At 34.4% G+C, this 16,738-nt stretch overlaps 3 protein-coding genes across 7 annotated transcripts; 1 reads left to right on the top strand and 2 right to left on the bottom strand.

The window, feature by feature from the left end:
- Positions 1 to 226: 226 nt before the first annotated feature.
- Positions 227 to 5,715, bottom strand: LOC105793014 (probable sucrose-phosphate synthase 1). The gene is made up of 13 exons (XM_012621926.2): positions 5,370 to 5,715; positions 5,181 to 5,270; positions 4,577 to 4,818; positions 4,331 to 4,394; positions 3,537 to 4,235; positions 3,263 to 3,379; positions 3,004 to 3,135; positions 2,740 to 2,916; positions 2,323 to 2,376; positions 2,180 to 2,242; positions 1,173 to 2,096; positions 918 to 1,045; positions 227 to 784 (listed from the first exon to the last, which is right to left on the bottom strand). Exons 1-13 carry the CDS (start codon positions 5,550 to 5,552, stop codon positions 511 to 513), a joined length of 3,147 nt encoding a protein of 1,048 aa, XP_012477380.1. The 5' UTR covers positions 5,553 to 5,715; the 3' UTR covers positions 227 to 510.
- A 3,413-nt stretch (positions 5,716 to 9,128) lies between these two features.
- LOC105793017 (hydroxyproline O-galactosyltransferase HPGT3) lies at positions 9,129 to 12,877 on the top strand. Of its 5 annotated transcripts, none has more exons than XM_052635390.1 (12): positions 9,129 to 9,480; positions 9,749 to 9,897; positions 10,017 to 10,066; positions 10,177 to 10,367; positions 10,537 to 10,597; positions 10,672 to 10,783; positions 11,027 to 11,150; positions 11,271 to 11,358; positions 11,535 to 11,585; positions 11,665 to 11,736; positions 12,087 to 12,199; positions 12,441 to 12,877. In XM_052635390.1, exons 2-12 carry the CDS (start codon positions 9,760 to 9,762, stop codon positions 12,461 to 12,463), a joined length of 1,023 nt encoding a protein of 340 aa, XP_052491350.1. In that variant the 5' UTR covers positions 9,129 to 9,480; positions 9,749 to 9,759; the 3' UTR covers positions 12,464 to 12,877. The 5 variants fall into 5 exon arrangements, with proteins under 5 accessions (XP_052491350.1, XP_052491349.1, XP_052491348.1 ...); XM_052635389.1 differs by having other exon boundaries at positions 9,749 to 9,812; positions 10,672 to 10,809; positions 11,083 to 11,150; XM_052635388.1 differs by having other exon boundaries at positions 9,749 to 9,812; positions 12,417 to 12,877.
- Positions 12,837 to 15,370, bottom strand: LOC105793016 (heparanase-like protein 3). Its single transcript, XM_012621927.2, has 9 exons — positions 14,897 to 15,370; positions 14,787 to 14,823; positions 14,534 to 14,717; positions 14,313 to 14,461; positions 13,991 to 14,221; positions 13,720 to 13,909; positions 13,509 to 13,634; positions 13,313 to 13,412; positions 12,837 to 13,236 (listed from the first exon to the last, which is right to left on the bottom strand). Exons 1-9 carry the CDS (start codon positions 15,131 to 15,133, stop codon positions 12,919 to 12,921), a joined length of 1,572 nt encoding a protein of 523 aa, XP_012477381.1. The 5' UTR covers positions 15,134 to 15,370; the 3' UTR covers positions 12,837 to 12,918.
- Positions 15,371 to 16,738: the final 1,368 nt, after the last annotated feature.

The raw sequence follows: 16,738 nt of genomic DNA on the forward strand, positions 1-16,738 counted from the left end.
AAAATTTAGTATTAATAAGTGCTTGGCCATGGAACTGTACTTCATCTCGCCATGTGATCAACGCAATAAAAAAAAAGAGAGTACCATATATATACAAGAATATACGATTATAACACAATAAAGTACATGACTATCGTAAAAAAAAATATATTGGCTTGCGAATACCATTTAATAAAAGAAAACATTTACGACAAATTAAAAAAAGAAAAAGAAAAGGTAGGATGAATTTTATCAAAATAAACATGAAGAGCTGTCTCTCTCTCTCAATCATTTCATTTGTTTTTCAGTAGTAAAAAAGCATGCAGTTCAATCATTCATTTGACTGTATTGTATTCTAAACGTATACCAACAGATACTGTTCCAACACTGAAGAAATAAACTTTGGTATGGCAAATGAGGCAATGGTGGCTTTCTACGCAAGTCAGGATCCATACCTTATTTGTAGTACGGCCAGACATCACAGATCCGACCACTATTTTATTCTAAAACAAATTATAGCAGTAATTTTGTCTATTCCTTGATAACCCCTATATTCTGAAGTGATGCCCTTACATCTTCGTTGCAACATCCTTTGGCTTGAACTATGTTGGGACTGTTGAATGGCAGTACGTGTTCAAGAGGGTAGCTTCTGTTAGAGTGAAGCTTAAGAGCATCGTTGCCAATTCCCTTCAATATAACAGTTTTATGGACTCCTCCAAGTAAGCCTTCGTAGTCTGTGTCTCCACATTCTCCCACGAAGGTGATGACATTGGACAACTCTAGGCCCCAACGAATGTAGAGGTACCTAAAGGACAGGATCACGTGTTATTTATTGACCACCTGATGGATCGTCCGAAAAATGAATGATGGAATGGTAGAATAAACACAAACTTTATGACCAGAGAAAGAAAGAAACAAAACAAGTATGGCAGGAATACCTTAAAGCTTGAGCTCTAGAGGCCAAAACTGGGATTACATTCAGTGTGGTGCCATTTTGACAATAGATAACGTGGCATCTAAGAGCCTGAACTCTCATCAATTTTCGAAGCTCCTTAACGGGAGGAATCTGTTGAGAGAAACAAGCATGAAGAGATTTGAGCGGATGAAAGAAACGGAAAACTTGACTACTCTCTAAAAGTGTAAAAGAAGTGAAAAACAAAGAAAGGAGAACGTTTATGCAGTGGATAGATTACCAGTTCAGGGTCCTTCACTCTGAATGCATAGCAATGGGTAGTAGATCGTGACTCGTTTTCTTCAACAGTTTGTCCATTTTTGTCATTAATAGAAGCGGCCCATCGAACTAAAGTTTTCCTTAAACCTTCTCCTCCCCAACGGTATTCAATATGCGATTGATAATCTGAGTCCACTGTGAAGGGAAGCCCAAGACCATCCTCTGAGCTTAAAGACGGATAGTACACATCACCACCACTATTACAGATAAAAGCATCAAAATCCAAGGGGCTTATGCTTCCTGATATCAAAATAGAGTGCACTTCAGATACTGACAAGGATGTTGATAATATAAACCCTATAGGATTCTCTTTTCCTGCTGCATCCATAATTGTCCTAATTACTTTTGGAATATCTGAGACTGAATCGCAATCCACAGCTATCACAAAAATGCATTTCCGCATCCTCATTGCTGGAAACCTACCACCACCAAAATGTTGGCCAGCTTTCTCCATTAAACTTCCTATAGCACCCTTGGAAAACTTCAAATCAGCCTTCTCCAAGTTGCTTTTTCTATCAACGGAGTCATCAATATCAAAAGAATTATCAAGAGCTCCAGTTCCAGTCCCTTCACTCTTTTCACCATCCAGTGAAAACTTCAAGTTTAACGATAAATCTTGTATATCTCTCAAAGAATCACCAGGTGAATTTGTTTCTAGATTTTCAAATCCAACATCACTGCTCTGCCACCGAGGTTGCCTTGGCTTGCACATGACTATACGAGACAAGTAAGTCTTACAGTGCTCTGGCCAAGAAAATAGATGAATATTTTTCAGCCCATTCTGTCTGCATCTTGCCCACAAATGCTTATCTGAAACAAGTTTCAGAAGAGCATCAGCAATTGACTGTTGATCATGGGGATCAACTAGTAGACCATTGTCAAGAACCTACAACAAAATCATCACAAGTATGACTGAGTACCATTAAGAACATCAAACTAAGCTACAACTAATAAAGGTGACGGACATACCCTATGAATGTCAACAGGACCACCATTTTTTGTGGCAACAATAGGCAAACCGTACGCTGCTGCCTGTTTCACAAGAGCTTATGTAGAGACTTCAAAATGTTAAACTATGACAAAGAAGAGGAGTAGGTATAGTAGATAAGCACCTCGATTAAAGTAAGCCCAAATGGCTCAATGAAAGCTGGATTAATAAAAACACCCTGTTAAAGGATAAGGAGAAAAGATTAACTAACATAAGAGAAATTTCAGGCAAATATTTAACTAACATAAGACAAATTTCAGGCAAATATTATCTTTGTGTTAGTAAATGATCCCTGATCATCATCAATTTGTACACCAGAAATAAACGAAACACAAGAGCAAACGAAGGATGGCTTACTGACTGAACCAAAAGCTATACTATACTAGTACAAGATAATTACAAGTAGTTAATTCAACACAGCAATTCCATCAACCAGAAATTTAAAAAATAAAATCGTCTAACAAAATCCAAATCCACTCTCCCCTTAAAAGGGAAGAAGACCATTACTTCTTAAATTGAAAAACAAAATCACTAGCTGTACCTTTGTTTTTGCTGCAAGACGGTAAATGTCAGGAACTTCATACTGCTTGTGGTGCTTAGGATATGCTACTTGACCATACAGATCATATTTGTCAATCAGTTTAAGGATGGAGAGAAGCACAGATGCATTTGCACCAGACATTTCATCAATACTGTCACGGTTTCCCATTATTAATGTCTGCAACAGCCAGAAGAAGTGAGATCACTGGAATAAAACTATTATACGAGAAAATAACGCAAGTACAGTTCAAAGTCATGGGCATACAAGATTAGCAAGCTCCCTCAGAGGTCGACATTCTCCAAATGCTTTGACTAAAGTTGTAAGATTCTTTTTAGGGTCTGGCCGAGCAAGGGCGAGAATCATCGGTTTGCGTGGATTTGAAAAGAATCGCATTATCTGCATGTTCAAATAGGCAGATCAGTGCTACAATCTGTTAGTAAAATCTTGTTAGTGAAGAAAAATCAAAACGTCAGTGAAGTGAAGTATTTGGTCAATGGCTAAAGAAAAGATATATAGTTTTAACCTCAGACCAAATTGGTGGATCAGGAGAAGTTGAATTTTCTTCATTTCTTTCTACATCCCCGTCCATGTCTCCATCATGTGGAACGATATGATGAAACTCCATCCCAGGAGGAATTACCTAGATATGATCTTAGCAACATAAGATATATAGAAGCAGAGCAAATATAAGAAAGAACAACTAAACTGAAGAGTTAAAAATAGCAAAATCAGACTAGACGATAAAAGAAGTATAATAAGCAAGAATAGTAAGAAATAAATTATATATTGATACTTACAACCATACGGGGCATAAATCTCCCATGACAGCTGACACCCCTTCTGATCCTTGCTCTAAGTTTGCGCTCCAATATTGGATCAAAGCCATCATAAAGGCGCCATTGCTCTTCTATCTCCTGTCTAGTACTAGTTATAACAACTTCAGATGCATCAAGAGATAACTCCTCAGCCTCTATCCGTCGCATGATTTTGTATGTGGTGTTTATTTCTTCTCTTGATTGGCGGCCCTGCTTCAAGAGCTGTTCTAGCTTATCCCGACCCAGCGAATGGCCAGTGAAAAGCATTGGCACGTTTAAAGCTCCAGACAAAAGAGCTGCAGAGTCACCAGCATCTGCGTAATGTCCATGAATGGCAACAGGCCAGACTGGTTCTCCACCACCAATTTGCTCCCCCAGAACTTTGGACATCTGTCGAATGTGACTAAGTGCACAATCAACAAACTCAGGAATATGAGGCCAAATCATTTCTTTAGGTATATATTTATCTTTTGGGCCAAAGGGTATACGAATGATGTAAGCACCACTGCTCTCACCAAGCTCCTGCATCGAGTTCTCTGTAGTTCTTGGACTAAGCATCTCTGTTGGTTCAGCATAAGTCCAATCCACATCTGGAGCTGACACTTGTCTTGTTAACAAGTCAACCCGATAAACTCCTGGCATTGTGCCCAATGCTCTAGCAAGTTCTACTACATACTTAACCTGTGTACAACACAATACCCAACATTCCCAATGACCAACAGGGTATAGACCACATTAAAAGGATCGTAAGGAGGTTTAAAAAAAAAAAAATTCACCTGGCCACCTGTGTCCGAATCACGACCAAGCTCCATGCTTTCACCCCTTATCAAGCCATGAAGACTGCGAGAAGACTGCTGGTTAGAAAGAACTACATTCCAAATGAAAGTCTGAGAAACAATGAGCTATTATTTAAAGATTAAATCTAAAATTGTCTCATTTTAACGGATAAAGACCACATTGAAAAATACGAAGTACTGAACAGCAATGTAACATGTCAGCTCAAACAGAAGTGCAGATCATGCCTTATTAACACAATATAGAACTTCTTTTCTTTCAGCTGATTAGCCAAGTTCTCCATGATATCAACAGAATTGATTCTCGGCATTCTTCTACTAATTCTATCACCACGAGCTGAACCATCACCAACTAAATCCCCTTTCTCCCCTTCTGACAGATCTTCAGACATATCAGCAGTTGCCTCCCTCCTGCCTCTTTCATGTTCAAGGCGACGATTAGCTTTGCGTTGAGCTTCCTCCACCTCAAGCTGAAAAGAAACCAAATAGAAAGGCCAGACAAAATCGAAGTCACAGGCAAAGCAATAAAAGTTTGAAATAGCTAACTAAAATCCGAATGCACGTTGTGATACGTTATTTTTTGAAAAAAAAAAAAAACCAAATCAACCCACCAAGGATGAAGCAGCTAAATTTAGAATGACTGCAACTATTGTCTAAAAACAGGCTCTTTTGTTCTTTTCAATTTCATTTGATTGATTTGCTCAAAGTAGAAAAAACTTTTTGAGGTGACAGTGATCTGAAGTTTTTGATTGATTTCATTGTAATTATCTTGGATGCCAATTTCAAACGAAAATATCCGGAATCTGGCACAAGTAAAGAGAAAAAAAAGGACCTTCTTCTTCGTCCGAGCCAAATTCCAGATCCTCCAGCACATGTTCTCCAGTCTGGTGTTCCTCTCCTTGGGACCTCTCGTGGCCGCCGCCTAAAATACAAATAAAGCGTACTTAAGTTAAACGATTGGAGTCCAGAACTGAAGTTGAAGGAAGAAAAAGAGAATAAAAGGGGTGAAAAGAGATCGTACTCGAACCCAAGAACGGTGTAGATCAGTCTCATCGAATCCAGTAATGACCTCTTCCACGAAGTAGCGAGTAGGACTGAAATTACCTCTCTCTCTCAACAACAAGGAGGATTTAGCATCGTCGATTCCTGGACCAACGTCCAGGATTGCTTCCAGGTAACTGTTTATCCAGTCGTTTCCCGCCATTCCGGCACGAATAAACCAACTGGCTCTGGCGACTGGCGGTGTAGTAGATATAAAAATTCAAAATTTTTAAATTTTTTGAAGAAAAGACATCAAATCAGAAACAAGGAGATCGAAATCTAGCCTGATAATCGTGAGCTGATTTCGTTCTTGTGTTTTTTCTGCTTTCAAGCCGAGCTTTTAAATACTTATAAACGACGCGAAGCGAGTGCCAGGTTCTTGGATACAAATAGAGTAACACGTGTCACTTGTCCGAGAGCGAGACGCTTTTTCCTTTATTACTTTTTTACCATTTGAAATTTTAGATTTTTCTGGAAAAATAAGGAAAACAATTTATTTCTGACCTTAGTTTTGGGGGATATAAGTCAGACTTGTCTCCTAGTAGTGTCAATTGTCAACCTCTTCGAATAAGATTGCCTCTTAAACTATCATTTTTTTATCAAATATATTATGGTATATATAACAAATTTATTGTGTATATAAATTATTTAGAATATAATATATTTGTAATATTCTAAATATATATTATATATATAAATGTTGCGAAAGAGAACTATTAAGATTTAAATAGTACTAAAAACTATTTTAAATAGTGTTAAAAGCTTTAATGATATTTAATGATTTTATTTAATAATGATTTAAAAAACTTTAAAATATTAAATATTTGGACGATTAACTTTTATAAATATATATTTAATAGTTTCAAATTAGTTAATGGATTTTAAATATGTTTTAATTAAAACATGTTTAATTTTATTAAATAAATTTATGTTATCATATATTTTAGCAATTATAAAATAAATCATACCTTGTTACACATAATATGTAAAGGATGGATTTTTTTATAAAAATGAACAATTATTTTAATAGTTTATAAAAATATATTATTTGCAATAAAATCTAATAAATAATACGAGTTATAAATTTTAGTTATCAATTTTAAAACAAGATCTTTAGCAATAAATAAAAGCAATATTTATTTCCTTATATTTTCCTTTCTTTCAAATAACCATAAATAAGAAAATAAATATTTTATTTCCTTTTCTATGAATATCATATCAGTATAAACTACTAAACATTTTTCCTTTGTATTTTCTTTCTTCCATGTGATCACGAATAGGAAAAATTATTATTTTCTTTCTCTTTTTTCCCCCCCTTTTTTTTTTTTGAATTAATGAATATGCAGTAAATTCGGCAAATTTTACTTTGAATATGAAGTGTACTACATGTGCCAAGGATTAGGTAAGTAAATTGGGGTGGTAAAAGCTGACAAATACATAGCCTAATTAAATTTATTTTATGTTCTTACATGGAGTGAAAAATGTTCGACATTTATGTTGCCAAATGGCAAGATTCTAACAATGCCAACTAAGCTTTTTCTATTTGGTGTATAAATCTAGTTATAGAATATATATATATTAGATATCATGTTAACTTATTATTTTTACACAACACCCACAACACCCACATAAATCTACATCATTTTAGATAACTAATTAATAAAATTTCAAACATTCAAAATAAACTTGAAATTTTACTTGCAATTAATAGCTGACATGATAGATTTACTTGCAACTATTTGGACTTTGGATTAAACTTGAAATTTTAAATTTTGTTTGCAACTATTTAAAAAAAAGTATTATCCATGCCTGTTTTAATATTCATGTTTAAAGTTTATGGTTGTCTTTTCAACAATATCGCTATCAAAGTCTAAACTTGTATTCTTTATTTAATAGTACGATATCTCTTATCATTATACCCAACATTTGTTGATTCTATTTCAATGAATTCAAACTTTCTATTTTTAAATTTAAAATACAAATTTAATTATTAATATGGTTACAATTCTTTTATTAAATTTAAATTCATTAAATATCATTTTCTATTACATCTTTATAATTGTATATTTTAAATAAAATAATTTAATTTTAACAATGTTAAAATTTTAAATTCAAAAGTAAAAACTAAATTTCTAAAATTAAATTTCAGATATATAAAAGTGCAAAATTGCAGGAATATTTTAATTAGATTTAAATTATGATATTAATTAGTGCCGTTAAAGAAAGAATGGTCTCAAGTTCATACCAACACGGTATTTAAATGACCAATGAAACGGGGCAATAAAATGTAATGGAATATGTTATGTCTTCAATAACAAATTAACATGATGAAAATTTTGATAATAGAATCTATACATAAAAAGGCATCATTTGTAGATTTTTGTATAAAAAGAAAGAAGAATAAATTGAAACTTTGATATCATAACATTAAGAGAAATGTGCTCTGCTAAAAGGTAAAAGTAGCATGGCCTGTCTTAATTTTTTGTTTGGGTTTATCTGACTCTTCATTTATACACTTCAATTAATCAAAATACAATATAATTTAATTTTTATATAATATCTAAAATTATTCATAATCTCTTCCAACGAGAAAAATAATACACTTTAATATACTTGAATTCATGAGTTCCTATATTGACAATAATATCAATACCAATCAAGTTAAGATTCACCCGACCAATATAGCTTAATTAATCCATACATAAATTATCAAAATCATGTATTTATATGTTATTTACTGATGATAAGAAGATTAGGGGGGCAGAAAGTGAAAGATGCTGAGGCCAAGTTTGGTAGAACAGAATATATGCAAATATTGGCTTACCTAACTGCAATTATTTTTATTATATCGCTTTATATTCGAATTCCGGAATTTACGATTAAATTAGCTAAAGATTTATCTACTTTTATTTATTTCTTGATAATAATAATATTTTACGTGTAAATGGGCTACTTTCTCACTATTGATTGTGGGCTTCATCGAAGAGCTCGATTATTGGCTTTTGGATAACCCAATCCAGCGTTAATTTATGGCGAGGTCAGGTCCAAGTCCGTTCCACGTGTATTGCAAACTTTCTGTTAAGGCAGTTTAATCATAATCAGACAGTAACACTTTAAATATGATTATTGGACACCATAATAAATTTTTTTGAACAATTTTTCCGATTATATCGACTTTTTATGAAACAAAATTTAAAATTATTGATAGTCCTCCTTAACCCATAATAGAAGGATAATGTATTCCAACGCACTCAAGTTCACGTATTCTTAAGTTGGTAACAATGTACATACTAATCGAGCTAAAATTTAATAAATAATAATTACATGAAGTTAAAATGTAAATTTTTTCCTAAAATTAAGCACAAAAATATAAATTTACTTATAAAATCAATTATAGAATTAAATTTATATAAAATTATAAAATAATTTTAATATATTTTAATTGTTTATACAATTAAACTTGTAGATCACCGAATAAAAAATAATTTTATATATATTTGAATATAATTAAATTTTTATGTATATAATTCTACTGAAAATATCATCCATCACAAGAGTAACTTTTGCATTTCAACGTGCAAATAATATGATTGTCAAACACACCGCAAATTGTCAAATCATATATGGGAACTGCTGGTTTGCCAGCTCATTTCCCTTTCTTGTCCAAATTTTATTGAGGCCCAAGTATAGGTAGGCCTGGCCTGTAAGACCAACTGTCAGCTCTTACTTCCAAGTTACAAGTAACCGCTCTGCTCCCTCCGGATCGATCTCCCTCCCTCTCTTCTTGTTTTATTCTCCCTTCCAAATTTCCTTGCGATTTGATTTGAACTGCTGCTAGTTATACTGTGCTCTCAAATTTAGATTCTGTCTTGGCACTCCATCATTCTAAATTTTCCAAATACTATAGAGATTAGAGACCGTAATTAAATCTCTGTTTTCATTTCTGTATCTGTGATAGAGAGTGTGATGGAGGGTTTACCTACCACCACCAAAACTGAGCGACGTTCGAGATCCAAGAATCTACACACTTCCAAGCCTTCTTTGGTCATGGCTTTTTTCTCTTGCGTCGCTTGGCTTTACGTTGCTGGACGGTTCGTTTTTTTTTTCTTTTTCTTTTTCTCTATTTTTGCTTCTCATTTCTCAATTCCAATGCACCAGTTTCTTGGAGACTTTTTGTTTTCTAGATCATATTTTGGGAGGAAAAAAAAAAGAAAAAGGATCATAGAATCCTAATAAATATTCAATTAAATCAGCTTAGAATTGTTGTTATTTTTTTCCGTTTTTCCTTGATCAATTTTCGTACCTAACAAATTTGATAAGCTAGATTTGTTTATTTTGCAAAATTTTGGTGAAAATTAGGTTGTGGCAAGATGCAGAGAACAGAAAATTGCTTGCTAATCTTCTTAAGAGGAACATTGAACAGGTTTCTTTCTGCGATGTTTTCATTTGGACTCAGAAGCCAAACAAATTCTCCTTGTTTGATCCTATTTCCTCTGTTTCTATTGTTGGTAAAAATTGTGTGTTCGTTTATAAGATTATTCTAGAAACGTAGTTTACTATTAAACGAAGTTTTAATAACTATAATGTGTCTATTTTACCTCTGATGTTTCTGTTTTTGTATTGCTAGAAACCAAAGGTTCTTACCATTGAAGATAAGCTAATAGTCTTAGGATGCAAGTATGTTTCTCATTTCGAATTCTTATCATCCTTTCACACTTTCTATGGTCTAATTGTACTGTTTCTGATTTTATCCAGCCCTCATTTGGAATATTTAATTTGATATTTAGGGATCTAGAGAGGAGGATTGTAGAAGTTGAGATGGATTTGACATTAGCTAAGAGTCAAGGCTACCTCAAGCACCAGTTGCCACAAAGTGAGTCTTCTTCACAACGAAAGCTTCTAGCAGTTATTGGAGTTTATACTGGATTTGGTAGTTACTTGAAACGAAATACATTTAGAGGTTCTTGGATGCCTAGAGGTGAGTTGCTGGTTTCTTATACTCTAAAGCTTTAATTTGGATTTCCCGTTGGCTTTTACTTTCATTTCTGGTGTTCACTAGTCTTTCTGCTACGATGCTATTGCATCAGTATAACATATACTTTGCTGTAGAAAGCATGTCTTATCTGCATTATTATGGTTTTTGACAGGCGATGCTTTAAAAAAACTCGAGGAAAGAGGAGTAGTGATACGATTTGTGATTGGTCGAAGGTATTCCATAATATTTAATCCTTACTTCATTCATGTTTTTTTTATATGGATTATCGATTCTCTTCTTTGCTCAGTTTCATTCCTTTGCTATTATGCAAGTGGTGGGCACTAATGGGATTAACTACTTTGAAATTGGTAGTGCTAATCGAGGAGATAGCTTGGATCGTCATATTGATGAGGAAAATAGTAAGACGAAAGATTTCTTTATTCTTGTAAGTGGTAGCATTTGAATATGATTGCAAATTTGATTTTTGAACTTGTTCTTTGAGGCCTAGATATCCTGCATGATAGCAAGACTTTATCAGAAGGTTTCTTTAATTGGATGCAAGACATTGGTTTTCATAAACTTTTCTCTTTCCACTTGCTTATTGAGATTTGACTGGCTTAAGCATAGATTTTTAGCATGCTTAATCAATATTAATTTATTAGGAGGGTCATGAGGAGGCTCAAGAGGAGCTACCTAAAAAGATAAAATTCTTCTTCAGTACTGCAGTTCAAAATTGGGATGCCGAATTTTACATTAAAGTTGATGATAATATTGGCGTTGACCTAGGTAGGACTTTTTCCCTTTCATTTGGATAGAATATCACAACTTTTTTTGGCTCTTGGCTTGTTGTGCTTTATTAACTGAAACTTTGATAAATCATTCACTCCTTTTTTTCCTACATGACAGAGGGGTTGATTGGACTTCTTGAACATCGACGTCGCCAAGATAGTGCTTATATTGGATGCATGAAGTCAGGAGAAGTGGTTTCTGAAGAGTACATATTTTTTTATATCTTAGTCTGTCATTGTATCACGATAAAAGATAGTTCTTATGTCATGTTTGGACATTCTTTTTTTTTCTTGTAATCTTTGTATATTCATTCTTTCAAATGCTACTTTGAGCTTGAGTTGTTTACATTCTAAGCTCAGCTTTTGGATATCTTGTTTTCAGGGGAAAGCTTTGGTATGAACCTGATTGGTGGAAATTTGGGGATGAGAAATCGTAAGTTATCTAGCTTGATGTTTGCACTACCATACTTTTTCTATTTTGTGTTTTCATACTATTACGTTCTTCCCTTCAGGTATTTCAGGCATGCATCTGGTTCACTTCTTATACTCTCCAAAAATCTTGCTCAATATATCAACACAAATAGGTTAGTTTTTATTTGTTGTTGCTATAATCTTGAAAGAATGAGATAGACATTCTACTTTGAGGTTCTCAAACTGAAAAGAAACCAAGGTTTCTTGACATTAGTAATTAATACAGTTTGGGTGCTATAAGACTAGTCCACCTGCAGGTATTTATGTGTTATAAACTGAATGACAGTTAAGCTAAATGCATATCTGTTTTGCATGTCAATTACCAATCATTTTTCTTTGCATGCAAAGTTGAACATAGTCAAACATTCATTTGAAAAGTTGTGTTGTGAACTATACCTTCTTATGTTGCTTAAAATTCCTAATGAAATTGAGTTTCACTTCTTCTAATTTATATTACATGCAGTGCATCTTTGAAGACTTATGCTCATGATGATATATCAGTGGGATCTTGGATGATGGGTGTCCAGGCAATTTATATAGATGATAACCGTCTTTGCTGCAGTAGCATTAAACAAGGTGAAATTGCCTCCATGCTATATTCTTGTTCAAACTTTTTTACAGCTTTTACAATGCAATTTTGAAAAATAAAGAGACAGTCATTAGGTAGCTATTATAAGCATACATTTCTGCCCTTTTTTAAAGTAAAAAATGGGTTATGATTTTATTTATCAAGAATACATTTTAAGGTGCATGGTTCTACTAATTTAACAGTGCAGCTTATTTTGATGATCAGTATTTTGTACTGTCTAATTTTCAGATAAGGTGTGTTCTGTGGCTTGAGAGAACATGGCTAACTCTGTTCATCAGTTTAAAGGCAGCTATTTTGTGGGTTGTCCGTCAGTATTGCACTGAGAGAGGTTTTAGTGTCTAATATTGCTTTTCGCCACATCATGCAAACATTTTTTTCTGGATACAGCAGCAGTGATGAATTTCTGGGAGCATTCAGTGGATCATTCATTTATATTTTAGATGTAGATATCTATATAACATTCCTTTTAGAGGATGAACCACAGATTAATCTGCATTTGGTGACTACTGGTTGGTTGGACAGAGGATTTTGTTTGATTAGTTTTATCAAGTTCAGTAGCCATTTTCATCAGTTGCTTAGATGTAATACCTTGAATATTTGTTCCCATCGAAGATAACAGTGCGGTAATGTCAAAAGGTCAATTAAAAACCTGGATTTTGCATTTATTTTGTTTTTGCTTTACTATGGAAATTGACAGAAAAGAAATTTAATTGATACAGGCAGGAAGTATTATACTTGAAATATGAGAAAATACATAAGAGAAAGGAGCAACAATAATTGGATCTGTCATGCTCCTGTTTACTGGTTCCATAGGAGGGATACCCCCAGATGAATTTAGAGCGAGTATTTTCCCATTCAAAACCACCTTTTGACTGTGTAAATTTTCATCTTTGGCTGTAAAATGGTACTCTTCTCTACTAGTGTTTCCCAACTTTACTCTGGGAGCTTGTTCTCCATCTGTCACTACTCGGACATTAACGGAAATGTTGGCATTAAAATTGATAAGAAGCAGACTGATTCCTTGCTGTTAAGAAAAAGGAAAACATTCCTATAAACATTGCTTCGATTTTGAATTAAATCTGAGGCAAGGATCTACTTACAGATTGTTTAGAACAGTGAGCATATGCTCGAACACCTGTTGTCCCAGAGAAGCTTGTTGACAGGACATTGCTCCCCATTAACCGATGCCAGAGAAGAGCACTGAGAGAGAGAGAGAGAGAGAGAGAGAGAGAGAGAGAGAGAGAGAGAGATCAAACTTTTTGGCACTGTTTGAAGACAAATGAGTTTAATTCGTACCCATAGTAATCAGGATTTGGGACAAATGTAGCAGTGTCAAGCAGACCATAGTTTCCACCAATCAATGTCTGTCTACAGTATGTTTTGGTGTCATAGGAAGATGCCATTCCAAGCTGACCCAAATACCTGTTTAATTAAGATATTCCCATGTCAAAAATAAGCAGCTTTTAGTGGTAAATGAAGAGCAAGAAGAAGTGGTGAAGGAGCTTACCAGAAAGCATTAACAAAGGAATTGGTGACAAGATTTTGACCGCTGTTGTAAGCTCCTCCTGCTTCACCAACCCAAGCCACTGCTGGTGTTGCTGAATTCTTGAGAATTGCTTCGAGGTCTCTAAAGGGTTGGGCCCCACCATCTAGATAAGATGGATCTAGGATATTGTTGATGAGCTGATTATCATTACCTACATAACCAACGTTCAGGGTGATCTGGAATGCTGCTTTGTTTGAGGGTACTTTTAAGTAACTGCTTTTTGCACGTGTACCTGGACCAAGGTTGTAAATGTGTTGGGTCACCACTTGAAGAGATTTAGGTGTTCTTTGTATAAATTGTGCGAACCAGTTTGTATCAATGAATCCTCCTGGTGCTATTACTAATGGCTTAACCTCAAATCCTCTATATATATTCTGAACAATGTTTTCAAGAGACTTCACATCAGACGCATATTGGTCGGGTGCAACTTTGGCTCCAACGCCGGTGCCACACAGTTCATTTCCTGATCAACCACTTGTATTATTATTTAATAAAATTAATTCATTGTTCCAGCTAAAGAGAAATTGCTTTTAACTCTGGCGTGGTTCATTTACCAAGTTCCCAACCATGAATGCTATAGCCCTTGTTAACAGTGTATCGTATAAGGGATTCAGCATTACTAGAATTCCAAGCTCCAGTGGCAGAACCGTCCGAACCTATGGCCTTCCCATTTAGTGCATTTAATCCGAAAACTACCATAGCCCTGTATTGGAGTGTAACTGTGGAAGTAAGTAAAAGGCAGTAGAAAAAAAATGATGGAAATTATATTGCTTACCCAGCTTTTTTGAAGAAAACGTTGAGTTGGTCCCATCTAGACATTGGTAAGCAACCTTTGGAGAAACCGAACATCTCTGAACTATTTTTGACGAATGGTGCACAAGGACTTTTATCATCTTTTGTCTCGTAAATCACCTTATCTTGCAGGGTACCTCCCATTCTTATCTTTAATGGCGAAAAAGCTGCAGCATTTTTACAAATATAAGCCTCAACTGTACGATTTCAATGAAGGATCAAATAATTTTGGTTACCTTTGATAGCGTTTAACAATATGGGGTTGGAAAGATCCTGTGAACAACAGCCATTAAAATTTCAGAAACAAGGGTTATTTGATTTAATGGGAGGAGAAGCAGCAGCTTACTAGATTAAGGAGAGACGATCTTTCCCAGCTACATGTTCCATAGTCACATTTGTTAGGAGCCCACCAATCCAACGTAGCACAGATGAAATTATCATCTGTTTTTCCTATTGAAGCTGTTCCATTAACAAAAACAGTGCCACTAGTAACATTTCCAGACCTTCCGGTCACGAAATCTGAGCCTTGATTCACCCAATGCACCCATAAATACAATAACACTAGCTTAAACAGCATACACATTTTCTTTTTGACAACAATAATACCTTGTGTTATCTATCAGCTTGTCCTGCAATTTAGTTTATATAAAAGAATAATCCAATTGGGTGTCAAAGCGTGAGAGAGGTAGTAGCTGCTTGCTTTCCATAAGTTTGCTTGTGATGTAATCAAATCAAGCAAGGCTCATTTGGTTTCTTACATGAAAATAAACTTTATAATTTATGTAAATGCTACTGGGGGCAGATGGAGCTGGGGACAACTTATTATAATAGAACTCCAAAGTAGAGAGCTTAAGAATCTAAATGATTGATCGGTCATTGATAACCAAACCAGATTTTGACTTTCCAGAACCTGTTTGCAGCTCAAGGTTACATAAGATTTTCAGTTGTGAAAGTTCGTTCTCAGCTAACCCACCCATCAATTATTTGGCTTATAATATATAACATGAAGCTTGCTTCCAAAAAGAATATGGACCAGAAATAACATCAAGGGAAGCTATTGTTCGAGAATATAACTGGGGAAGTAGTCTATTAAAGAAAGGTGCCTGCCTAACAATATTGTATCATCTATGATCACAATCACAAGTGCAGTATTCTTCTTATCAATGATTAAACAACACAGATGAAATGTCCAGAAACTTGTGTCCTATTTGGGATTCCCCCACCCCCTAAAATAAATAAATGTTTATTATAAGAGGTCAACGTCAGTGAGACTCTTACTACCATTTTAAATTCAGTGAAGCTACCGGTGCAGGTTCAACCAAGCTCCCAAACAGGTTTCCATATTAGACATCATTTTTGATCATGTGCCCTGAGTCGTATTTATCAATATCCATTAGTTAGGTGTATACTGGACAAGGACGCAACCTTTACTTCATTTTCTTCATTTTTATTGGTTGGTATATAAAAGGTTTGTGGCTTTATTTTTGCTCAATTTCAAGGTTATTGCAATAATCTTATTTTTATTAACCATATGAGCTTGATCAAGTTTTTCTTAGTCTATCATTTTTTTTATTATCTTTTTTTCTAATTTAAATTTATTTTGTTATCTTTTGATGTTATTAGAATAACTGATATTACCTTATTCAATTTCCTATTTGTATAAATTCGATAAATTATCAATGAATAATGTGTGCCTTCTTCTCCATTCTTTCTATACCTTATATGGTATACAGAGCCAAATATCTCTAATCCCGAAAGTCATTCAAAATTTTTCCTAACCAAATCAAACTTTCTAATAATGGTTGCCGATAACCCAATCCCCTCAGTAATTACTTCTGACAACACTACTACTCCTACAACTGTTTAAATTGTCCAATTCAGAGCATTCCAATTACCTATTGGGCTTCACAATAGCTCCAACTTTTCAAATTGGAATGCACAATTTACCATGTTGTTAGATGGACATGATCTTAAAAGCCATCTTAATTGCACCAAAACCCGCTCCACAAAAACATGTTGAAGTGAATAATATTATCGAAATAAATCCTACTTATCACATTTGCTTTCACCAAGATCGACTCATCTAGTAAGCCATTATCACTTTGGTCTCAATTGCCTCCATGATTGCTACCGTTGATACTTCATAAAAATCACGGGCCTTTTTGCATACTCTATATGTAAACAAAAG

Source organism: Gossypium raimondii, chromosome 8 (assembly GCF_025698545.1).
Source record: "Gossypium raimondii isolate GPD5lz chromosome 8, ASM2569854v1, whole genome shotgun sequence".
NCBI lineage: Eukaryota > Viridiplantae > Streptophyta > Magnoliopsida > Malvales > Malvaceae > Gossypium > Gossypium raimondii.